This window comes from Myripristis murdjan, chromosome 21 (assembly GCF_902150065.1).
Source record: "Myripristis murdjan chromosome 21, fMyrMur1.1, whole genome shotgun sequence".
Taxonomy (NCBI): domain Eukaryota; kingdom Metazoa; phylum Chordata; class Actinopteri; order Holocentriformes; family Holocentridae; genus Myripristis; species Myripristis murdjan.
Window position 1 is genome coordinate 7181526 of NC_044000.1, and position 25807 is coordinate 7207332.

General features: G+C 41.7%; 2 protein-coding genes across 6 annotated transcripts; both read left to right on the forward strand.

Annotated features, from left to right (window-relative positions):
- Positions 1–137: 137 nt before the first annotated feature.
- On the forward strand, positions 138–21896 carry ift88 (intraflagellar transport 88 homolog). 5 transcript variants are annotated; one of them, XR_003930247.1, is made up of 29 exons: positions 138–318; positions 594–656; positions 1320–1379; positions 2016–2069; positions 2465–2528; positions 3090–3159; positions 3878–3968; positions 4272–4376; positions 5509–5611; positions 5869–6215; positions 7035–7105; positions 7239–7325; positions 7533–7632; positions 8505–8510; positions 9548–9634; positions 11609–11795; positions 12251–12359; positions 12623–12773; positions 13128–13243; positions 14215–14267; positions 14560–14625; positions 14740–14846; positions 16842–16911; positions 17305–17355; positions 18145–18200; positions 18325–18342; positions 18509–18559; positions 20941–21054; positions 21180–21896. XR_003930247.1 is itself a non-coding variant. In XM_030080057.1 (29 exons), exons 1-29 carry the CDS (start codon positions 238–240, stop codon positions 21299–21301), a joined length of 2664 nt encoding a protein of 887 aa, XP_029935917.1. In that variant the 5' UTR covers positions 139–237; the 3' UTR covers positions 21302–21896. The 5 variants fall into 5 exon arrangements, 4 of the variants coding, with proteins under 4 accessions (XP_029935917.1, XP_029935918.1, XP_029935919.1 ...); XM_030080057.1 differs by having other exon boundaries at positions 139–318; positions 18145–18204; XM_030080058.1 differs by lacking the exon at positions 18145–18200 and having other exon boundaries at positions 139–318.
- A 157-nt stretch (positions 21897–22053) lies between these two features.
- On the forward strand, positions 22054–25761 carry il17d (interleukin 17d). The gene is made up of 2 exons (XM_030080065.1): positions 22054–23066; positions 24121–25761. Exons 1-2 carry the CDS (start codon positions 22756–22758, stop codon positions 24440–24442), a joined length of 633 nt encoding a protein of 210 aa, XP_029935925.1. The 5' UTR covers positions 22054–22755; the 3' UTR covers positions 24443–25761.
- Positions 25762–25807: the final 46 nt, after the last annotated feature.

Here is a 25807-nt window from a genome sequence, read left to right on the forward strand (position 1 = left end):
TTCCTAGCAACGGATGAAATCCGCTTTGACCAATTGCGTTGCTGAAAACTGATGATGGGCGAGTCGCTATCCAATCACAAGTTTCAAAACGGAACTATCCCGCCTATACCGCTTTGCATTGTGGGATAGAAAACCTGAAACGACAACAATCCTTCAGGTAAGCTAAAGCAGCTAGCTGGCTAATTACCGTTCCCTCCAGGAGCGGTTTGTCAAACGGCTTCACCGGGACAAACAGACATGGAGAATGTGCATCTGGCCGAAGAGGAGGATGATCTTTACTCGGGGTATAATGACTACAACCCAACGTTTGACTCAGAGGTAAGTTATTTTAACAGTTGTAGGGTAAGTCCAGTTATCGCTAGGTCTGACTCTTAGCTGGTAACGCTAAACGCTATTGCAACACGATGATAAGTTGGCGATATCTTTATTTTGTTGTTTCATTTAATTTTACCTTCAGTGTCTCGTGTTGGCACGGTAGTCTACTGTTAAATGAGTGAAATGTATGGCTGGCCTCTGCTGTTGCCATGTCTTTTTGACCAATGAAATATAAAATCTGATTAATAACTAGCCTCATTTTTGATTGATTTCTAAAGGACCTTGACAATGATGCGGGCTTCCAGCAAGCAGTGAGGACCAGTCATGGGAGAAGACCCCCCGTGAGTCCCCATTGTATACCCACAGTGTGTGTGTGTGTGTGTGTGTGTGTGTGTGTGTGTGTGTGTGTGTGTGTGTGTGTATGATGTCAGATAACCTTCACTGATGATTAGAGTTGGGAGGATATGTTTCTCTCAGTCCGATACTATCATGATATTTTGGTGCTGATTTGATACGTATTGTGATTCTACAAGTACTGTGATTCAATATTGCGATCTATTCTGATTTCTATTTTTTTTTTTTTTTTTTGTAATTTTTAAACATCATTACACATGAATCAAATGGCGCTCATTGAATTCACAAGAGTCTCAGCTTTCCAGTCAAGTTGTGCTGCATGCAAACAACTGCAGGGTTTGTGGCCCAAACTGCATGGGAGTAGTATAAGGTGGGCGTGTCTGCAAAGGGGAGAGCCATGGGTGCTCATAGAAGTTATTTTCTTTCAGATATCTGGAGGTCAGAGGTCAAGGGGCTCATTTTGCCTAAGTTTGGAGTGGTATTTAGTCTCTTTTCCAACAACCCAGCATGATGTACCTGTTAGCAACAGCTTCTCTAGGTTGTCTAGTTTGATATGGTACTGATATCATTACTTATAGTTGATTCAGTGATTAAAATTGTTGTAAAAAAATTGGGATTCATGAATCTGAGTCATGTGCTTTATTTTCCAGATGACTGCCAAGTTTCCTGGCACTGCCGTCGGAGCACGTCCTCTGGGCACTTCCTTTGGAGTAAGTGCAGAAATACTGAACAACTGTCTACTGCTTGCTGTTGGTCATCTACAGCTGTAGTCAGTTTTAAGCATAAGACATTTTTGCTCGCAATCACACATGCAAGTATCATGCAAAAGCTTCGCTGTGTCATCTGTCATAAATATCTACCAAACACTTGTTTTTAGTATTTAATGGAGATATTGTGAGTGGCTGTGCAGCATAAGATAGTAAGCATGTGAGTTTTGATCATAGGGGTTTAATCAGGAATTAAAAACAAGCATAGAAAAAGATGAAAGTGATGCCCTTTTGAAATGGCCTTAAGGTTGTCTGTCTAAAAACCACCTTAAAACACACACACATTATCAGTAATCAGTGTGTTTTTGTGTAGTGTGTGCACGGTATGTGACTTTGTGAGGAAGACAACAGATTTGGCGGGACGGTAAGACTGTTGACCGTGCGTTCAAACAAAATGTCAGTGCTTTGCAACCCAAACTGTTTCAAATTGGGACTTGCTTGAATAAACACAAGGTGAATGGTAATAGCTGTTTGACAAGCCTCATTAATGGATCATTTTTCACTTTGGGTATGGTCACCAAAATATAATCAAACTATAATGCATTGCTTTTGTAATCTTGTAACTGTTGCATCTTGCAGTCCAGGGTCCCTATGGCCTCTTCAATGGGCAGACCCATGACTGGAGCTATACAGGTGAGAGCATTTTTACCTCCTTTATGATTTTTGTCATTGACATTTGACCTCTGACCTCTGACCTCTGACCTGGGAACCAAGCATGACCCACTGTTTATAAAGGACATAAACATTTGTATGACTACTGCATTTGGATTGTGTACCAGTTGATAGTGATCCATCAGTAACTAGTTCCACTGCTATATTTTTCAAGGCTGATACCAATACCAACATTTTCCTGTTGCAGCTGCCAACAGTCACATGTTGTGCAGATTGTGTAACTTTTTAATAGCAACCTTGTCCCATTCCATGTAAAAAGTGGAAAACTTGTGGAAATTATATAAGCTGAGCTGTCAATATAATGTATAATATGTATAATATGTAAGATGTTATGTTTTTCTTTTTGAATGAACCAGGATGGAACAGCCAGGCCAATGACTGCAGTCAGAGCGGCAGGTTACACCTCTTCCTTGACCCGAGGTGAGTCTTCTTGAGCAGCGACAGGCAAGGAATGTCATTTTAACCATGAATCCTGACTACACGGATGTTGATAAATAGTTTGTGGTTTGTGGTCACTGCTGATTTTTAAGACGTAGGGCACCTCACTGTGCCACTGTTATGAGGGAAATGTTATACCTGTGCAACCACCGCTCAGTTCTAGAGTAAAGTTATTTTTCAGTGGCTCTGGTCCTAATTAAGTTTCCTAATCTTGAACAACCATAAACCCTGAATAAAATAGTCCTTCTCTTTTTTCTTTTTATTGCCTTTTTTTTAACAAGCACAATTTTATTACCACTTTTAACAAGCACAAACACAGCTGTAAATACATTTCATACACAGGACACACAAAATGAAAACACACACACACGCAGACATTTAAAAAAATGCTGGCACTAAGCACACAGTATAACGCAATCCAGTGCATGATGAATAAAAGAAAAATAACAAGAAAAAAAAAAGCTCTTTTCACGGATCTTTTCATGGATCTTTAGAGATTAAAGACAGTATCAGCCTTTCAGTACATGACGTGTGTGATTTCAGGCTCCACCTTTGACCCCTTGGGCCAGTCCAAAGGCCCCGCACCTCCACTGGAAGCCAAGAACGAGGATACGTGAGTCACCTGCCCAGCCCACCTGCCCAAAGGAGCCAAACTATTTGGCTCCTTTATTTCAGTGTTTCTTTCAAGATTTTTCCTGCATCATCAGAGATCAGTGTTAACCCATTTTAAACCCTCTGACAATAAACATTCCAATTAAAAACTAAATTGACTTAATGTGGAGTATCAACTCCTTTAGGTGAAAAAAGAAACTTAGTCAATAGCCAAATTGCTTGAAAAAGTGACTTTTGATGTGTCATGATATGTGTTGTTGCATTGCAACTATTGAAATTTGTCTGAAAAATGCATATCATGATAATTACTATATCAAAGTTTTTGTATTAACTAACAAGACCATATAATACAGATAAAATTGAGCAGCGTGAAGCTCACATTGAACTTTTTTTTTTAGTTGCAAACTGATAAATAATGCCATTGGTAAACCAGATGAATCCTGATCATAATTTTCAACATTTCAAAATCGATAGTATCTAGACAGCTTCCTCACCTCTTACAGACTGAAAAACGACCACTTAATAATGCTGATTTTTTTCAAGTATGTTGTGGTTTCGTCATTATGTGTCACAAGCTGTGAAATTTTACTTCTCTCTGCTGTACATTTTAATCAGAAAGAGACAGGTGCTTGTCACTCTTCCAAAATGCAGCCATTTGTAACCGCTGTCCAAAAAGCTCGGTATAATGAAGCATCTTTTAAGCATCTGTCTTCCTGCAGGCTTGATGAGAAGATCAAGATCATGGAGAAGAAAGTGAACGACCTGATAGAAGAGAGCTGCATGGCACACAGCCTGGGAGCCTCACAGCTGGTCAGACAGATGTTCACTGACATACTGTTTGGGAATAATAGTAGTCATAATAACCACAACTGAATAGGCGGAGGAAAACTTTGAAATGTGCAAAATGTGTCCATTTTGAGGGGGGTGTTTTTGTAGCAAGGGCTCCCTGCCTTTCCATCCTGACACCAAAATTAAAGCAGCAATAAACATCTAACATGTGCATGTATGTCTTTATATGAATACTCATGTCTATGTGTGTGTGTGTGTGTGTGTGTGTGTGTGTGTGTGTGTGTGTGTGTGTGTGTGTGTGTGTGTGTGTGTGTGTAACTTTAGGCTCTGGAAAAAGCCAAAGAAGCAGGGAGGAAGGAGAGAGCGCTGGTGAGACAGAGGGAACAATCTGGCAGTGCTGACCACATCAACTTGGACCTCACTTACTCTGTAAGTAAATCTCCAGGCCTCTTTAGGGCAGTGACAGTTTTCTGCAGCCACACGTTCACTGGCTGCCATGTTGTTTCATGCTTGGCCACTTATCCACTGGAACAAGAAAAATACACCACCACACAACAAAATGTCCTGTAATGCAAGGTCACGTTTCCAGTGCTTTGCTAATTAGCCATGGGTAACTGGCAATGCGATTCTATTGTGATAATACTGTGCTATCACAGTATTTATCATATATCACAATATTTTACCCCCAATAACGACAGTATCATGATAACAATGGTTTCACGATAAAAGCGATTCTGTGAAATGCAATATATTTTAAGATAACCAGTTATGATAGATCACGATATTTTTAACTGAAGAACAAAATTGAGAAGAACGTTTGGCTCTGGACTTAACCACTCAACTATTGGGGCTCACTCCGCAGATGATAGATGAAATTAGATTCTGGTTTCCCTAACTGTGACTGAATACCTAAAGCCTGGCACACACTAGACATGGTCTGAAACTGGCCCCCAGGTGGTGACCCGGCAAGTTTTTTATATTAAGCTTACATCTTAGAGTCGGGTCAATATTTTAAGACTAGATATCATCTGGGATTTTGGATATTGTGATATCATGGTGTGTTTGTAAGTGTTGTCTTTATCTGGTTTTAAAGGCTGCCTTTCAGTAACAGCTTAGACTGGTTTAGCTGCCATGTTATTTGCATCTGCCGGTGTTTCTAATATAGCTACATTTTGTGGGTAAGATGGTAAAATCTTGTGAACAACAGAATTTTTTTGCAGCAGCTACTTTTTCATTAATAGCAGGTAGACACAGTTGTTACTAATGGCATCAATGAAGGTTCAGTTCCATTCAGGGATTCAGTCAGGGTCCTGCTGCTGTTCATGCTCGCTCACTGAATGGACTCTGCTACTTAGATGTAAACAGAACCTTCATTATTGTCAGTAATGCCGGTCTTTACCCTGCTATTTCATGTCAAAATGGCTGCTGAGAAAAAGATCTGTTATTTGTGATGTGCGTCTTGATACACAACAGTAGGACATGGCTGAACTGTTCTTGCATCTCCATGTGTTTAGAATGGCTGCCATCATGAAGAAAGTGTGAATGTTTCTGTTCTGTCCAGGTTCTGTTCAACCTAGCCAACCAGTATGAGAATAACGACATGTACCCAGAGGCTCTGAACAGCTACCAGGTCATTGTGAAGAACAAGATGTTCAGTAACGCAGGTGAGCAGAAGTCATGATGAGACTCCATTACCAACATGTTCAAACTGTGTCTGTCCTTATAAATCCTGGACTCAAGCAGTTGTGCAAAGAAATTCAAGCAAATGGAAATTCCTGTATTTGATAGAGCAATAAAAGCTAGTAGAATTCACACCATGGCTTTCCAACAGACTGAGGGAAGATTTGTTGGTCTGCATTAGACAATTCTGTATCGACTGATTAGCCTGATGCTTTTTCCCTTTGCTCTTCTGTGCCTCCAGGCCGGTTGAAAGTCAACATGGCCAACATCTATTTCAAACAGAAGAACTACCCTAAAGCCATCAAGTTCTACCGCATGGCGCTGGACCAAATCTCCAACACCCACAAGGAGATGAGGATCAAGATCATGCAGAACATCGGCGTCGTCTTTGTCCGCATGGGCCAGTACTCGGACGCCATCACCTCCTTCGAGCACATCATGAGCGAGAGCCCCAACCTCACGGTGGGCTACAACCTTATCCTGTGCTACTACGCCATTGGAGACAAGGAGAGGATGAAGAAAGCCTTCCAGAAGCTCATCTGCGTTCCTCTAGGCATCGCCGAGGAAGACAAGTACATTCCATCCAATGTAAGTTACATCAAATGCAATGTAATATGCACTACATATGATTTAATAAAGTGGTTAGCTGCAGTTTCTTTTGTTTTCTGCTCTTTTGTTTTTTGTGTCAGTAGCACTATTTTCTTTGTCTTTTCAGCCATGGTGGCTATGATTGCTTATGCAAACTATCCAGTTCTTTTTCTTATAAACAAGCCAGAAATGTGAAACATATTGCTTCCCACTGAACAATTTGACATTAATTTAACGTATAAAAGAGGTCTAAATAGCTATAGATGTCAAGGCTGAAACCGTGCTACACTGGATTGAAAGGGAAAATTTACTAGATGTCTATATCTTAGATTACATCCTATAAGATATATGACAAAATCATAAAGCAGTTTCTTGCATATATGAAGTTTTCTGGTGCATAAGCTTGATATTAACAGGTGTTAATGATGCATTACATAAATATGTAAGAATTTGTTTATTGTAATTGGTTTAGCATATAGTCATTAAGAACCTTGGTCATATGAGAGCTAAGGTGTAGACGCAACATTTAAAAGACATCAGTGAGTTACTGAGTACCAGGCAGTTTTTCCAGGAAAGGGCTCACTGAGCGTCACTGAGTGCTAAGAACAGCAGGTATAAAAGGTTTCATGATCTGGCTATTGTTGAAAAAATGACCAAATCTCATTTTTGACCGGATCTGAAGCCAATAACTGCCATTTCTTTTGTGGGGCAGTACAACCTGTAACCTGTATTTTACACTGAAGTGTTTGGGGATCCATGAATTCAGAGCTCTCAACATTCTGCCCCCTGGTTCTTATTTGGTTTTGCCATCTCTCTCAGGATGACACTCACACAAATATGGTCATCGAGGCCATTAAGAACGACCAGCTTCACCAGATGGAGCGAGAGAGGTGAGAAAAATTTCACAACACTGATGCACTCTCTCTTTACCAATGCCAACACCTCTGTGTCTTTTCTCTATCCTGTTGATTATTGAATGTGTTGATTTGCTGATCCCCAACCCATTCCCTTCTGTATACATAGAAAAGCCTTGGCGGAGAAGTTCATCATGACCGCAGCCAAACTCATTGCTCCGGCCATCGAGCCTTCCTTTGCTGCCGGATTTGACTGGTTTGTTGTTTTATTTCCCTCACATCTAAACACCTCTTTCATTTTCTAAATTGTTTGTAGTTGCAAAAATGCAAAAGAGCATGGAGGGTGGGTTGCAAAATAAAGACCACCTCGACAAGAAAAGCACTGAAGTGGTAAATCAAAATGCAGTTTCGATATTTTCTCCTCATCCATAACTTACAGATCTCTTGTGTGGTTGTTTTTTAGGTGCGTGGAAATGGTGAAGAGTTCTCAGTACGTTGAACTGGCCAATGATCTAGAGATCAACAAAGCGATCACCTACCTCAGACAGAAGGACTTCAATCAGGTAAACCAGCTGAGGGGTAATGCTGTTTATTTTAGGAATCTGTGTGCATGTGACTTGTTTGGTCTGTGGCAGCTCAAAGCAGCAGTGGTGGGTGAATCTCAAACTTCACCAACCACTTTCAGTATTTTACTAGTTGATCACATTTTGCAATTGGCCCTCCACATGATTGCTGGTATCCTACCAAGCTAGCTGGCAAAGTAGACTAACCTACCCAGTATTGGCTAACATTTGGCTGGAAGCTGCTTATAAGTTCCCACTCTGTGATGGAGGAATCACTTTTTGAGAACATGCTCATTTTTTTAAATGAAAAAACACATTCTACCACAAAGTGTCAAGCTAATATTGAAGCTAAAAATTGAAAGAATAATCTCCCACATACATAATGTGTTTAGAATGGTGAAAAACAAATACATTTAAGGGGTTTCATTTCATTGCCATATCCATTTGGAGTGTAAAATGAATCTAAAGAAAGCTTCAGAACAAGAGATGATTTTGCACACTCACAGAATAATTGTGCATGTTTTTATAATATCATACTGGTAAAATTTCTGTAATTTTATCCTCATTCATGTTCTCAAATGGTGCGGGATAAGAAATCGATATTTAAGAAATACATATATATGTATACATGTGTCATCATTGGAGGATCTGGTGTTTGTTTTGCTGTGTTTATTGTTTCTCATCTTTTTTTTTTTTTGCAACATGATATTTCTGTGCAGCTGTTGCCTGGCTTTGTTGTTGTTCATGTGTGGCAGTTTTCTCCTGCTGGTGCTGCTTCAACAGTGCAGCTTTTCAGACTCTAATTTTCCCCTTCTCACTCCCTCCATTCTCTCTTGTTTTCCTCTTGTTTCCCCACCGTCCGCATGCCTAAGGTCGAGGTATGTGTCCTTCTGTTTCTGTATATGCATTTAGTCTGTGTTTTATTTTTTTATTTTTTTAAATTTTTTCTTATTTTGTGGTATGGAGGCGTTAGACTCCAGCACTACTTTTCAAGCGTGCATGCCTCACCTTTTATGTTGCTGAAAAAGCCAACATTCCCTGGATAAATTAACTTTAAAAAATGCATCTCTTCATATAAACTTTCACAATTCAGCTGATCATTTTCTGACATGTGTGATCAGTGAAGATACATGTGTATGTCACACTCACTCCTCACAGAGTGTAGTGGTGGTATAGCATGCAGTGTCAGTCCAGCTGTAGTCTAAACAGGGAAAAACAGGAACTGACGTGATGGTGGTTTGTTCATCAGCATGTCCTCGCTTTCCCTGTATTATAAGCTGCATGATGTAAAATGTTAACAATTTGTAAGTGATGTTTCTCAAATAGGAAATAATTGGAGCAATATTTAGTGTCTTTGTTTCATGCCGGTAATCACTTTGTCAGTGTAGATGATGAAAATTTTTAATTGGTGAATATCTCATTTTGCAATTAAGTTTTTTTTTATTATTATTATTTACACAGTTTTGTTCAGGTTTCCTACACAGGTCTAGACATTCTGGAAAATAATTAAAGTAAAATAATTTCCAGGTGTACATAAGTTAACAAATTGTACAAAAGGTTTGGAAAAGCAAAACACTACACATTTTCTATGGTTTTAAACATCCTTGATTTCACAAATTCTGATATTTCTTTCCACCAAGAATAATCTTAACTCTAGAGTGGCAGAGATAAGATATAAGAATAAATCATACTGAATACCAGAAACTTCAATTCAGTTCAAGACATTGATATGTGGAAAATAAATGGAATTTAACAAATGAAACTGTGGAGGAAACCTTGTTACACCTTTGGTGAAATAATCATGTACTCTCCTATAGTGTAAGTACTTATACAGTATTATTGTGCACAGTTCAATACACTGAAATAAGGCCACTGCCTAGTGTCATCCTGATGTCTGCTCCTTGTCTTTTAACAGGCTGTACAAATTCTGAAGACCTTTGAGAAGAAGGACAGCAGAGTGAAAAGCGCTGCAGCCACCAACCTCGCTGCCCTCTACTCCCTGGTAAGGTGTCATTCTGCAGCAGTGGAAGTGCTAGTTCTAGCAGCAGTAGTACTAGTAGAAGCAGAAGTAGTAGGAACTGCACTAATTTTGTTTTAGTCACCATAGTTACAACAGCAGTGTTTGTCAGAGACCATGACTTGTAAAAAGCTTGAAGGTTAAAAACTGTTGATTCCATGCAGCTTTTGAGTTATAGTTATTGTATGGATTGAGGAAGACTATGGGTTGGAAGAATATTAAGACTTTTTTTTTCTTATAGGTGTCATAGGTAAAAGTGAAATTTTGGAAGTGACCAACCAGTAGTGCTGCGCGGTATACACGGTATGATGGTAGAAACGATATAAATTGAGCCACGGTAGAGATTTGTGCTCTACCGTGGTATCGTCAACTTATTGATCACGGAATTGCGGACGGAATCGTGGAATTAGCCAAATAAAACGGAATCTACCGGCACCACACGAGCCAAAAGGCAGAGAAACTTTCCAGGCTACAGCAGCGCACTGACATAGATTGTGAAACAAAGCGAAGAGGTGCCACTCTGCTGTAGTTTCACTGGCTAACAGCAGCACACTGGCTTAGCTTGTCTATTTAGAGAAGAGGTATCACTTCGGCTTATTTTTCATATTCAATCTGTGTTGAATATGGCGGCGTGGCTCAGGAGGTAGAGCGGTCGTCCGGTAACCGGAGGGTTCCCGGTTCGATCCCCGGCTCCTCCAGAGTGTGTCGAAGTGTCCTTGAGCAAGACACTGAACCCCTCACCGCTCCTGATGGACAGTTAGGCGCCTTGCATGGCAGCCTCTGCCATCAGTGTGTGAATGTGTGTGTGAATGGGTGAATGTGAGGCAAAAACATTGTAAAGCGCTTTGAGTGGTCAGTAGACTAGAAAAGCGCTATAGAAATGCAGTCCATTTACCATTTATCACAGGCATACTCCTGCTCATTCATTGGTAGTTGATTTGTTAGGTCTGTTTGATAAGTAATTTGCATTTTTAAAACAAATAATAATTTAACATATTGTTAAATTATTGGAGTCAAGCTTACTGGTAAACATCTACTCCTGCAAGATAATTTATTATGTTCTACAACTCATAATACTACATACCGAGTGTTTGAGCAACGTATCTCCCCTGTGCTACAAAAGATCCGTTGTAACCCCCCAAAGTCCTCTAGTCCAAAATTTTGCACTTTGGAGTAGAGGAACCAAAGTTCAGTGTTTATGTTTGCAGCTAATTTTAAATATTAAACCAAATGTTCTGTGACACTTTTTGCACAAGAGAACTGTTTACAATATTCACTTTATTTTTGTGAGAATTTTTGTACTTCTAAATCTGTACCTCTCTTGTTCTTTGGACAATAAATGCTCAAAAAATTACATTATATCTTTGTTTTTTTTTGTTGTTATTGTTTTTAAAACAATTTAGCCTTGCAAAGGGTCTAAGGGTCCATTTAGAAACACTTCCAGGATAAGTTTTACACTGCAACATTTATACCGCGATATATACCGTGAGGGATGCAATTTATACCGTGATATGAATTTTTGGTCATATCGCCCAGCACTACTAACCAGCCAGTAGACCACAAACTAATTTCTTACTCTGTTTGAGGGAATGTTAATCAGTCTGCTTACTAACATCACAAATTTAGGACATGTCCACACAGACCCTCACAGACTTGAGTAGTGATTTATGTCATGTGTACTCCAGCGGACCCTGGCATACTCATGGACATGGAAAGTGTAGCACTGGCTTAAAAAGGAAAACCCAAGTCTTTATGGGTTAGCAATAGAACCTCAAAGAAAGTTCTGTCTGAATAAGGGAATTTTCAGAGCTCAGGCTCAGCAACAGAGCAGTAGTCTTGCAGCTACTAAGGATTCAGCTAGATCCTCCTGTTGAAGGATGGCTGAAGCAGAGTGGCCATTTTCACTACAACCCTATACTACCTTTGGGTTCCTCCTCTCTGACCTTTGGCCCTTTCTAGGAGAATGACTACGACCAGGCTGACCGTTACGCAGACCTAGCCATGAACGCTGATCGCTACAACCCGGCAGCACTCATCAACAAGGGCAACACAGTGTTTGTCAAGCAGGACTACGAGAAGGCAGCAGAATTCTATAAAGAAGCTTTTAGGAACGATTCCTCGTGCACTGAGGCGCTCTACAACCTAGGTAACAGCCATTTCTAATACACCATAGTGGATCCAGTGGTTGCCTTAGAGGACACTGGAGACATAAATGTTAAAAAAGAGCAAATTTAGGCTGTTGGATGAGGTATTCATTCTTGTTTCATGCTGGCTAAATGTTAACCTTGTGACTACTACCTCAAGTCAGAACAAAGCACAGCACTTCACATAGCTCACCCTTTGCATTCAGCAAATAATAAAAAGATTGTCAATAGCAGTCAACTTCTGTAACCAGTAATCCAAATGAAAAAATGATTTTCATCTAAGGAGCAGGTCCTCTTAAAGCTCATTTGTACTGTTTTTGTACTGTCTGGTCGCAGCAGGTATTGCGGATTCCCTGGGGCCAGTGTAAAAAGCTTGACTGTAAGAATGCAGTAGAGTGGCTATGGATAATGAAAGCTACACAAGCTGACAGACAGCTTTGACCCCTGTTTTCCTCAGGTCTGTCCTATAAGAAGCTAAATCGTCTAGAGGAGGCTCTGGACTGCTTCCTGAAGCTCCATGCCATTCTGAGGAACAGTGCCCAAGTCATGTACCAGGTGGCTGACCTGTATCTTTTGGATGAAGAGTGTGTGTTTGTGTGTGTGTGTCATAGTAAAACCGACTGGATGTTTCATAGCAGGAGTTTTGGTGGATCCAGGAACCCTGCAGAAATTGGCCTTTAACGTATTTTGACTCTAAACCAATGTAGGTCTCGATTAACTCTGTTAAAGTAAAATTGTACTTTAACACTGAACAGTTTTCCATCACCAAGCCTGTTTCTCTGTTTATCTGTGTATGAGTGTGTGTTGGTCCTTGACTCCCTGGTCCCAGCTACGAGCTGCTGGAGGATCCCCAGCAGGCCATCGAGTGGCTGATGAAGCTCATCAGTGTGACGCCCACCGACCCAAAGGTACTGGTCAAACTGGGAGAGCTGTACGACAGTGAGGGGGACAAGTCCCAGGCTTTCCAGCACTACTATGAGGTACAGTAGCACACTTCAGAGTGTTTAGCATCTGTTTTCCTGTCATCAAACTATCAAGGCTCTCTGAGGTATTATTGATGTTCATAATGACCTGTTCTTAACTTCCTCTGGTATTATCATTAAAGCTTGGTATTAGCAAGGACCTCTGGATACAATATGTATTACAATACATGGGTATATAACATGAAAATGAAGTGCATAATTAATACATATCGATACAAGAGGTGGAGAATCAATAGTGTTGTGAAAAATTCTACTGCGATACTACATCCATTTTTCCCCCCATATCCCCAGGTGTCATCATATTGAATGGGGTTATCTAAGTGCTGTTGTTTTTTGTGTGCTGCTGTTCAGTCTTTCAGGTACTTCCCCTCCAACATTGATGTGATTGAGTGGCTCGGGGCCTATTACATCGAGACCCAGTTCTGTGAGAAGGCCATTCAGTACTTTGAGAGAGCCACACTTATTCAGTAAGTAACCACCAGTCCCCATCGTTTACATGATGACAGTGTGATTTTCAGCTAACCAAATGAAACTTTTCTGAATTCAGGATATGTTACCCGACTATATACATCTTCAATGAATTTTGGTGGTATTTCTGAGTCCTAACAAATCTTGTTTCTATTATCTGAGAAATATCTCTGAAATGATGCAGTTTCTACCCTTTTCTGATTCTGATTTATGGTATTATCATCTTGTTTTGACTGTTGCAAAACTCAGTATTCTTAAAGAAGAAGGTCCTTTCTGATCTGGAACTAGTTTTTATTTTGAATGAAGCTCAAGAGAGATCATTTTATTAGACTTCATTATAGATGGTTTCTCAACTGAATTCAGAATCAAGTCTATTGGTGACTTTTAATATAAAAAAGGGCTAGGCTCCAACTTGGAGCTTTTATCTCATTGTGTACGGAAGCCATTCTTTGATCTGCAGTCAAAGAATTTCTTCTCTTCCAAACTTTATATTGAAAACAAACGGTGCATTTTTTTCCATTAGGGCCTTTCAGCTGAGGAAATATGATTTGCACGTAGTATCTCTGCACTCTGAGAAAACTCCTTTTTCTTTAACCTGTGCTCTGGATATTGTCTTACTGCTGATTGATTGTTGATGTGTTTGACATGGTCATTTTACAGCCACTGGAATTTTCCTCAGAAATGTGCTACAAAAATAGTAGTAGTAGAGCTTAAATAGTTGTATTACCATGCTGGTTAAATGTCCACTTATGCAAAGAATATTTGTGGTGTAAATGATTCATTGCTATTCATGACAATTTGTTCTGTCCTGCCTTGCTTTTTTTCAGTGTGGCACAAGGACTCAATGTACAGTATTGTAGCTTCATATCTAGGAATATGCACTGCAGGTCTGTGTGTGTGTGTGTGTGTGTGTGTGCAGTCAGTTTGTACTGTACTGTTTTGGCTGATGAGTTTCTGCTGTATTCCTCAGGCCAACCCAAGTGAAGTGGCAGCTAATGGTGGCAAGTTGTTACAGGAGAAGTGGTAAGAATGACACTTTTTTACTTAAAGGCCTTATTTCAGATTACCAGAAATTGTGTCTTAAATACATGATAATACTCTGCAAGTGCTCAAGTATAATGACAAAATTGTGATTAAAATAAAAAAGTTAATATACTGGAATAAAGCTGTTGTGAAATTACATGTGACTCACTGTTGTCTTCAAATTTGTTACTGGAAACTGTGATACTGGATTCTCTTAGCATGGACTGTCTTTAGTGAGCGATGAGCAACTCAAGTGAGATGTCTTGATCATGTCTACTGTTCTTCTTTACAGGAAACTACCAGAAAGCTCTAGAAACATACAAAGACATCCACCGCAAGTTCCCTGAAAATGTAGAATGTAAGTCATCCTGTTTGATAGGACTATGGACAGCTGGCAATCCTCTGAACAATGTAAGGATTGTAAAACTCTGTATGTGGATGATTATGCGTGTGTGTGTGTGTCTGTATTCAGGCCTGCGTTTCCTGGTGAGGCTATGCACTGACATGGGACTAAAGGAAGTCCAAGAATATGCCACCAAGCTGAAGAAGGTGGAGAAGATGAAAGAGATCAGAGAACAGGTACATCACCACTGCTTGCCCCATGTTCGCGGTTAACCCTTCAAATAATAATCTTCAGGTTGATTCAGAAATTTAGACAGCTCGAACCAGGAAATAACAACAGGATGGCTGAAAATTGGATAGTGGAAAGAGGGCGTCAGCACTCTCACATTGCAAGGAATCATTTTACTGGGAAAAATGCATGTGCTATCATTTAATGTAGCTTTGGAGGTGCACTATGCAAAATTGAAAGTTAGTTGAAATGAGGATCGGTTAGACTTTGGTGGATTGCCCACAAAACAAGAAAAGCAATGTTTCCATGAGCCTTGGTGTAAAGTGTCAGAAACGAAATGTTTCATCTGAGTCCCGGGCTTTGAGAAGTGGAAGAACATCCTTTCATATGGAGGACTTGATCCAGGACAGCAAGAGCTGTATGCCTTTGGCCTGCGGAGACATTCCTCAGAGCCAAGAACAAATGATGAGAATGACATCTCACCGAATCACAACCAGCTGCTCTTAAATCAGCCCAGAGATGCTGCTGGATCAGAAGGCCCATGCTGCTTAGTGAGGACTGAGAGGCGAGAGACACAGAGAGACACACTGAACCAGAGGCTGGCAGGGAAAGAAACAAGACAGACGGAACCAGAGAGAGTTGACTCATTACTTCCAAACGTCTGCAAGCTGAATGGCTTTAGAAAAAAAAAAAAAGAAAAACCAAACTGATTCTCTGATTCTACTTGCAGAAGGACCTGGGCCTGTAGATATCAGGCATCTCAGAGTGGGAAATTGGGCCAAAGTGCCCAAAAATTCTCAGTGACTTAAGTTTAGTCTTAATTTTAGGAGTAGAAATAAAGGCATCTTAAAAGCATTCATATCTCGGGTAACCCGGAGTTACCGCAGGAGGCTGCAGGGAGGCCATAATGGCAACACAGGCATGTTTAACAGCTAGTGGGATTATGACAGATTTGTCATTTTGAGAGGCTGAAGTGGCACTGCCCAAGAGCCACCTTCATACTTACATCACAGAATCACAGAGTAGATCAGCAGCAGCTCAAGCACCTCTTATTACTTTGTATGTATCTTTGGTGCCCAGCGCTTGATGCATTTCTGCTATTCCTAGAGGTCACCTGTCAATCAAACATCTTTTGCCTTGTATTTTCTGTCGATGTTGTGTGAGTTTCTGTAGGTGGCGCACTTTTCTTGTCTGTTCTGCCGTAGCGTCTGTTTGTGCTAATTCCTCAGTTCTTCTGTTTATTCCAAACAAACTGCTGGTGCCGCTGCAGGTAATTTTCTCCCTAAAGAGCTATCAGACACCGAATTTTTAGAACAGCAAATATAAAAGTGGATATAGGTTGAATCACAGGTCATAACTTTAATTATCGTCCTGTCTTGTTTTAACATTGTATCTGCTTTTGCAACATGCTAAAAAGAAATAAGCCCATGCAAGCATTTTGAATTTGAGTTGGCCGGAGGAATTCAAAAACAGGCTAAATGAAATCTGTTCTCTCTGGAAAGATCTCTTTTGATCTTGGATTTATTTACATGTTCAGCAGACATCACAAAGCCTTGTCCAGCTCATGGTCCACTGGAGCTGTTTATTGAAGTAACTGATTGGACAAAAGAGTTAATTACATCTGAGTGTTACACTGAATTGGGATGCTTCATGAATTCTGCCCACCTAACATTCATGCCACTAAAGCTGATTGAATTGATTTGAGACTTGAGAGAGATGCAGCCTCAGATCATTTGTCTTCAGTTCACTCACATGGCTCAGCTTGGGAGGAAGAATTCAGCAGGATTCAACCTGATCTCTTTGCTGTTTTCTGCAGAGTGCACGTGTCTTTGTTTGTGCACCATAGAAACCCGGCTGGTTGATCCACAACTCCTGTGGATGGTGACATCACTTTTCTTGCACTGAAAGGCAAACTATATTCAGAGTAATGATTTTTGTCCTCATCTGTTGGCTGTGTTTTTCTTTTCCTCACATCCATCTCTTCCATCTCTCTCTCTCTGCAGAGGGTGAAGTCAGGGCGGGAGGGCAGTGCCAGAGGTCGGAAAGAAGGCAGAGAGGGCAGCGCTGGTAGTGGTGAGTTTCACTCAGTCTCCACTAGTGCCTACATAGATCAGCAAAATTATTGTACTATCCATGTTTACAAGTCTGAAAATTTAACATTTTGGAAAAATTTTGGAAAAATGAAAAACATTGGTGTCCTGTCTGATAGATGTATGACTGCACATTTTCTTGGGTTTTAGACCCCAGTGTCTGACAACACCGACCCACATTAAATCAAATCAAATGCCCTAAAGCACCATGACTGCATATGTATTTGTACATGTGGCCCTAATGATCTTTGACCATTCATTACCATTATCATCATCATCATCACCATCTTTTTCTGTCTTTTTTGTTGATATTATGCAACTGCTTCTGTCTGTGCTCCATCTGTCTCTCTGCTTTTCGTGGCATGCTGGTGGACAGCGGGTGCCTCCACACCCGCCCGCACCCCTCCTAAGAAAACCAACACTATGGGTATCGCTTTATACTTTCAGATTGAGTAGAGAGCTGTAGAAGTGTGCTGTAGATGGCTGTTTTTTTAGCGATAGAGGGTTTGTTTGGAAAAGTCTGCTGTATCAGTACAGGACAGATGTGAGTGGGAGACACTATAGTTTTCAGCACTGAAAGTCTCATATCAGAGATCTAAATCCTTCCTCTGGTCTCACTGGTATTGCCGACTGACCTTGTTGCTATTCATATTCAGTATGTTCCTCATGACATAATAATTTCAGACAGCCATGATTACTCAGTTAAAAAATGTGAGAGACTGCAATTATTTAAATATTTGAGAGATACTTCATGACATGAAGGACTGATAGGATCAACGTAAACCGGTGCACATCCTATGCTGCAACCGTTGTATAGCAAATTTCTGGGCAGAGCCCCTGAGGTGATGGCAATCTTTGGAAAAGACAAACTTGTCAGATAGCTCTGTTGCAATTCAGATCCAAAACAAATAAGGACAAATAGGCTATGCTACACTGGCGCAGACTCTGGAAAGCTAGCTCATCTGCAGCATTTCATTTTCAAAGACAATCCAGATGAACTAACGCGCTGCCAAAAGCTTTAATGATCCCCAGCTTTTTCTCTGCTCTGCAGCTGAAAGGCTGCAGTGTCCTGTAGTGTACGTTATATCAGGCACCCTCCAAAGTGTCTGCTGCTCCACCCTGCCAAGACGTCCATTACTCTCCAGTGGCTTGACGAATTAGATTAGGAAAGTCTCAAACTTGTCTGCTTTCAATGTCCCATAATTTCCAATGCCAGAAGTGAACCTGGACATGTCAGAAGAAACATTCTTGGAAGTCTCTCAGTATTGTCAGGCATGTTAGTTCCTTTATTTCCCTGAATAGTTTGTATCACATCTTACTGAGCAGGTCAGCACTGCTCAGACATTGTCAGACACTAAATCCTCAATCCTTTTCTTACTTCCTTATGGCACCTCAGACACGGAAATCAAAGCAGGTGAGATGATGGTTGTTATTTAAAGTCTACAACGTGATCTCTTATCAGCACACATCCGACATCTTATTTTCCCCTAAACCATATCTAGAATTCTAGAAGTCTGTTTCTGTCGCCTTCCATACCTCGTCTGTCTTTTGACCATGTTAACTCTCACTCTGCTGCCTAGTATCTCACACTGAGCCCAAACAGCTCAGTCCACTGCTGGACTCAAGGAAAGGTACGTAACATTAGAGCTCTAGAATAGTGCAACATGTAGGTTAATGAGGTAATGCCTCTGAACCTGTACATGAGGGACTGGGGTAAACACTAAAAATAAGGTTTAAAAAATGGGAGTGCTGCAGGGGGTCAAGAAGTGTAAGTAGTGTAGGTCGTGTTTGGAGGAAAAACAGATTTGGTTTGATTTCATTCATATCTTATTTGATGCCATTCCAAACAGAGTAGAGGCAAAGTGCTCAGTGTGAAACTGAGAAAAAAACGGCTTTAAGATTTGTTGTTGCTGCTCAGCCGAAGGACTTGCCTAAGTATCTTTGAAAACGGGTTATTTTGCTGACTTGGTAAGAGAGTTTCATCTTCTCATCCTCCGCCTGACCAAAGTTGATTGCCAAAAAAGACATTTGAAGTTACTACCTTTTTTCTTTTATAGTAATGTCATGGTCAAATTCAGCCTGTCATCATCAGGAGAGTGCTGTTTTCATTTTAGCTTTGGGATCATTTTGTTCATGTTACGCCTGTTTAATGTGAGTAATCAAATATCAATATCAATTTTCCACTACAAAGGATAACCCAGAACTTTTACCAACCTGGGAGATTTCAGAACCTGTCAAGTTCTGGGATTGGCTCTTTTCTGTTTCCACTGCAGAACTGACTGTGAAGGATATTTGTGAAATTTTTAAACACACTTGCATTTCAAGCCTACTAGTTCCTCTTAGAGGTTCCCAGTACTCCGATTTTAGTATCACCCCTTTGGCAGCTTTATCTAGAACTGCATCGTTTCTCAGCCTTTTTAAAATGTGACCTTTCATCAGTGGGAAACCTGTGCACTCATACAACACCCAGGAAACTATACAACCCAACAGTCCTTCAAATTCCAGTTTTGCTTTAAATGCAAACCCCCTTCTACTTAAAACAAGTGTACGTTTGATTATGCACCAAGTCAGTGTCACTGTCTGCAGAGAATATTGTTCTGTAGGGAAACACACAATGGAATCACACCATTGTAAAGTGTTGCGAGAGTGAATTCGGAGCTGCTTCTTGCTCGTATGAGTCCAGAAATCCTCTGACAAGCTGCTGTGATCTCGCCCTGCCAGGGGCTGCCTCCCCGGCTGCTCTGCCAGTGTTTGCACTGAACGCTCCGACAGAGGGGAGAGGGAGGGGGGGCTTGTTCAAACTGCATTCAGATATTTGAGGAAACTTGGAATACACCTGAGAATTTTCCCTCTTCAGTAAACTTTGCATATTTGCAGCACTGTGCTGTGTGTGTGTGTGTGTGTGTGTGTGAGAACCGGTGTGCAGGCCTGCAGGATGGACCAGTGAGGCTGAGAATTTTTTCTTGTGTGTCCAAACCTACATCTCCCTTTAATTTAAAGTGGGTCAAATGGTCAGTTCAGTTCACACCTATGGCAGACGCAAATGTCCGCCTCAACATCGTCTAAAATCTGCTGCTGGCCATAGCACATTTAATTACTCACGCTCATTTTATGCCGAAAGGCTTTCCAAAGAGTGTGGATCGGAAAGGGAGTTCTTAAAGCCAGAAAGCTGAGTCATCGGTATTGATTAACAACCCTTTCAACCCCCCACACCCCTCAGATATATTACAGGCCTTTTGAGCTATGGGGGACTGAAATCTTTACATACTTCTTTAAATCGTGGAAACTATTACGGACCAATTTTCACGATCCCCTGTACTTCAGTGGAGGCAGACCATTTTCCAGCGCAGATCTCCCTGTTGCCAGGTTAGCGAGGCCTTGAGGGAGATGTTTGAGACTGTGAAGGACAGTGGAATATCAGGCCTCCGTCTCCTTCCTGTTTTTCTGCTTTCCACCGCTGCTTTTCCACCGTCTCCAAGGCTACCTGGCCGCCAGATGTGGGCTGTTGCTGTCTGTTATCGCCTGTCTGCACTTCAGTTTGCTGGACCGCCCTGCCAGCCTGTCATCTGAGCCTGCGCTGGAACACACACACACACACTGTAACATGTTCATTACACTTTCAGTCCGTAGCTGAATGAGGAGGCAGAGATTCAGCATCTTGTCAATGTCATCATTTTTCCTGCCTTTTATCCAGCTGTTGGTTTCCATTTATTCCACTATGATATGAAAATGAACTTTCAGAGACTTCAAACTTTCTTCACTCCAGTATTTCATCACCGTAATAAAGCCGTCCACATTAGTTTTCCTAAAAGCAGCAGCACTGTTGGGTTTTGATGTCTTGAAATTGGGTGGAGGGAAACAGACTCTCCTCCAGAAAACAGTGACCGGATAATAGATTTGCCAGTCTCAAATCTCTGTGTGTGTGTGTGTGTGTGTGTGTGTGTGTGTGTGTGTGTGTGTGTGTGTGTGTGTGTGTGTGTGTGTGTGTGTGTGTGTGTGTGTGTGTGTGCAGACAGCGGCCACAGCAGCCAGGGCACCGGCACCAGGGGCGAGCGGTTGAGTGCGAAGATCAGGTCACTTCCTAGTTCCCATGAGCCCTACGAAACCAGCAGCCAGAGGGAGCTGGGTGAGCGGACACTGTTACAGTTCAATGAAACATCATCGCCATGTTCATGTGTTCTCACACAACTAAGACATCAGGAGATCAGCACATGTTTATGTGAGTTAAACCCTCGTTCCCTGTGTGTGTAGATGCACCCTATGTGGATCCACTGGGGCCTCAGATGGAGAGGCCGAAGAGTGCGGCCAGAAAGTGGCAGGAGGATGACGACTTTGCTGATGAAGAGCTGGGAGACGACCTCCTCCCCGAGTAGCTGCCTCACCCTCTGCCCTCACTGCTGCACCCACACACTAATGACAAATGTGAACCTCAGTGGAGCCAGATGTCACAGGCTCAGTGCAGGTCACCACAGGCACACAGCCTCACTGAAGTTGTTTCTTCCATCCAGGACTGTGAAACAAAACGTATTTCAATCATTTAATTCAATACTTTTCTTAATGAATGTGTTGGATGAGCTCATTTACATCAAAATGTAAAAGGCACCGTGTCTTTTGACTTTAGTTTTTGTCAACAACCCAGGAGGGAGAGATCTTCTTTTGCCATCAGTTCTTAGTTTTGCTGTGGCTTCCTTGAAATCTTAGTCACAGTGTGTGGAAAATCTGATTTGTTACATCTATACATGCCTGGTTTTCCAAGAAATGTTTATTCATATCCATATGTGAGTAAATATTTAACTCTGTAAAAGGACTCAGTGTACCCTTCAGGTCCTGTTAAGTTTTTTCCCCACTTGACTCTGTTCATTTGCAATACAATATTTATTTTAATGTTCTTTTGTTGGCTGCCTAGTAAAGATGTTAAAGTACCTGTAATTTTGTACGATTTAAAAATATACATATTTTTTTTTTTATCAATTCTAGTCTGAGTTCAGTCTGACTTGTTCGTGTGTTAAAGGGACAGTTAACCCATTTTTATAAATTTGAGTGGATTAATTATTTTTAAGAATGTTTGCCAGGGGTGAGCCAATATCCAGCCAATATCCAGCAGGAAGATAGCACCACTACTGTCCTACACAACAGCTGGGAAATATCACATTTTATCAAGATACGCGAACTGTCCCTTTAAATTGGTTCCTATCCCCTTCATCCAGTTTGATCCAGTTTACCCAGACTATTTGGTTTTTGATTACGGACTGGAAGTCATGGTTTATGGCCGGAGCTGCTGCCCTCACAGAGATGACTGCTGCGCCTTTTCATTGTGAGAGGGAGAGGGCTGAAGGCTGGACTGTCTCTCACTGCTTCAGCTTGACTTCAACACTCGCTCTACACAGCGGATGGAGTTGTTCCTAAGCGCACGACCACTTTGGATTTTACGCACGGGTTTCCACAGCGCCAGAGGAGAGGAAAGTGATGACAAACAAGCAGCAGGTGTGAAAGTTTCCGCTCTGAGATATCACCTGTGATAAACAGAGTCCAGTTATAACTGGTGGCTTTAGTGCGGCTCTGTGCCGAAACGTTTGCTTTTTAAATGCGTTTTTTCCAGCGGTGCGTCATTACGATTTCACGCCAAGTATAAACTAATTTCATCTACCGGATTGTTTTCATGTCTCAGCGTCCACACGTGATTTCACAGCAAGGCTACTGAAGTGAGCTATTCTTGCCTCACGATGAGCACAGGACTGGCTTCTTCGTGATCTAAGGCGAAACGAGGACGCACCTCCAGAAGAACTCATTTTTGCGGGATTACAGCACCTCGACCAAGCGCGCAAACATGCCGTGCGGGACCCGCGTCCTGCTGCCGCTGCTGCTGCTGCTGCTGGCGGCTGTGGGCGCGCCGGCCGGGGCGGGCAGGGTGCGCAAGAAGGCGAGCCGCAGCCGGCCGTGCCTGGACCTGCCGGAGGAGATCCTGGAGCAGATGTTCGGCAGGCTGTCGGTCGGAGTCCTCAGCGCTTTCCACCACACGCTGCAGCTGGAGCCGCTGGAGAGACACAACCTGACCTGCCCGTCCGCCGGCCGGCCTCTGCCCGACGTCAAGGCCCGCATCCCGGTCAACCTGAACAGCCTCTCCCCCTGGGCGTACAGGTGAGCTGGATGGTCCGCACGGGAGAACAGGGCGCAGTGACACGCTCAAGTATGGCTAAGGGTGTTGGGCATTCATGTTAGAGCTGCATTTTGAATTGGGGAAAACTGAAATGGTTTTATTAACTGCCTTCATTTAATTGCAAAACACACTACTGCGGCCCAACCATGCATCTGCAGATCTTTTTAGAAAGACAGAAAAAAATGTCTTTAGTTTGACTCATAAACTGCAAGCACGAAGAGATTTCTGAACACACAAAGGAACAGGTAGCCTAAATCCTGAAATTAAGTTAAAACATGAAAATCAAGCACATAGTGTTGTAAACCACATACTGGTGCTGAAACCAGTGTCTGCTCTATGATTACACTGCATATTAAGTTTAGAAAAACAACTATTGGACAGCAAAGATCATGCAACATCTTTTTTCCCCTCAAAATTCCAGGATGATTATTGGGCAATATCATGCTGCCTATGATATTGGGCACTCATAGTAATGAGTGCATTTTCTGTAATAAGCTATAGTTTTAAAATGTAGCCTTCAACCCATTAAAATTGTTGATCTGTTTGCAACATGACTAACAGGCATTATTGAACTGAGTATTAAAATGAACATTGTTCCAGTTTTTCCACCAGCATCAGTTAATTTATCATTTTGAACAGTTTTGAACAGCTGTCCCAGAGCCGAGTCAAATGTGTCACTGAAAAATCCACACCTTATGCTCATCCGTTGCCTAGGAGCAAGAAATAACATCATAATTCTCATTCTACCCAGCAACTCAGCTGCCCCTCCCCTACTGGACAAGACCCACATGAATCATTTACTCTATTTTAGGAGGATGCAATACAAACATCACAGCAGAGATTTAAAATATCACACAGCTGTTAAAAATCTCCACCAGCACCATGAAGGGATTTTCACTTGTTTCCATTTTTGTGTCTACATTCTGAACCATATTGTGATGCGTGTAAAAAAAAAAAAAAAAAAATGTTTAGGTAGAAAACCTGTACCCTCCTGCTTTACATCTTTACATCTGCCTGTTAAATTCTTGTTTCTAGGATCTCCCATGACCCGGCCAGGTATCCCCGCTACATCCCTGAGGCCTACTGCCTGTGTAAGGGCTGCCTGACCGGCCCGCACGGGGAGGAGAGCGACCAGTACCGCAGCACCCCGGTCTACATGCCCTTTGTCATCCTGCTGAGGACAGGCTCCTGCATCGGCGGCCGCCACTCCTACACCGAGAGCTACGTGTCTGTCCCGGTCGGGTGCACCTGTGTCCCGCTGCTGGAGAAGGACCGGGACGCCCAGAGCAGCAACCAGAGCCTGGAGAGAGAGCAAGCCAAGGCCGGACAGCTGAACCTCACTGACAAGAAAGTGTAGCAGGAAGGATGCTGGACCTTTTCTGATGTCTTCCTCTCAGCTACTGTTGGACCTTAACGTGCCTTTTTTTTTCCAAAATTTTCTCCACCTGGACTTCTCTCCAGTACAACAAACAATTCAAGGGATCACACTCCTCTATAGACTTGTGTGCATTAATTAGTTGGATATCAAGGGATTTCAATGCAGAGCTCCTACATCTCTGTTGCCCCGTGAGAATTAGTGAATTTAGGAAGACATGAACATGGTTTGACACCTATTTTGGCCTTGATTGAGGACTTTGCCCTGGTCTCGGTCCTGATTTTGTCTCAGTAATCCTTGTTTGGTCTTGGAATTAATTTGGATCTGACAAAGGCAGCGTTAACTGCTGTCTGCAAAGATGTAAAACACTGCAAGTAACACCAATTTGGATCTCTACCTCCTTTTCCTGGTTGGATATCCAAAAGCAACAGGAATGCATTTTTCAGAAGGCCTGAAAATTTCCATGTTTATCCTACATCTCTCCTGAAGTGTTTTTCTGTAAACGCTGTCAGATAGGAACCTCAGTTATTTTAGTGGTGGATGGCATGACTGGCTCCACATCCAGTATTTAATAATAATTATGTGTAAACCAACAAATCAGCCTTAACTCATATTTAAACAGCTTGGTTTGACAGCTCCTTTCATTTATTCTCCGAAGGATCAAAGATGTGCTAGTCAACATTTCAGGAACTTTTTGATCCCAGGTCCCAAAAGTGGACATTAGGATCTGTTGCTCATACCCAGGCTCAAATACACACCAGCAGTCTGCTCTTCTTCCTCAGAAACAGGCCTGCAGTCCATTTGGCCAAACACCCCAAAGCCTTTTCTTTTTCTGGACCCCAAGCAGAGATAAACCTCCAATCACAAAAGTCAATCCTATATATTCTCTCATTTGATTAACTTGAATCAACTAATCTACAGGGAAATTGTCATCAGGGAGCCCTGGGAGTCCCCGCCCTCGGTGTGGGAGCCAGCGGGCACAAGAAGCCACACAGTGAGGTGAGAGCAGCCAAACAGAAGCCATGGACTGCCAGCAGCCAACAGTGAACAAGTGCTGATATAAATACGTGGCACAAGTTTATGAATAATATGTCCTGCATCATTACACTAATGCTATTCTGCATAAGTTATGCTGTTTAACAATAAACATAGGAAGGCTGAAGAGTCAAGTATCAATAGCTTGATCAACACTGCCACCTACTGACTGATAAGTGACTGATACAAAAAAAAAAAAAAAAAAGGGTGTGTGTGTGAGTTTTGGTCATTTTTTTTCATGCAATGTAAAAACACAATGGTGACATTTAAATGAAAAAAAAAAAAAAAAAAAGTAAATAATTTAGTGTCTGC

Bases quoted from the DNA above. Each gene is read 5' to 3' on its own strand.
- ift88 (XM_030080057.1), top strand. From the start codon at position 238: ATGGAGAATGTGCATCTGGCCGAAGAGGAGGATGATCTTTACTCGGGG. The intron at 2,070-2,464 runs GTGAGAGCATTT...TGAATGAACCAG, and splicing joins CCATGACTGGAGCTATACAG to GATGGAACAGCCAGGCCAAT. The intron at 16,912-17,304 runs GTGAGTTTCACT...GCTGGTGGACAG, and splicing joins AGAGGGCAGCGCTGGTAGTG to CGGGTGCCTCCACACCCGCC.
- il17d (XM_030080065.1), top strand. From the start codon at position 22,756: ATGCCGTGCGGGACCCGCGTCCTGCTGCCGCTGCTGCTGCTGCTGCTG. The intron at 23,067-24,120 runs GTGAGCTGGATG...TCTTGTTTCTAG, and splicing joins CTCTCCCCCTGGGCGTACAG to GATCTCCCATGACCCGGCCA.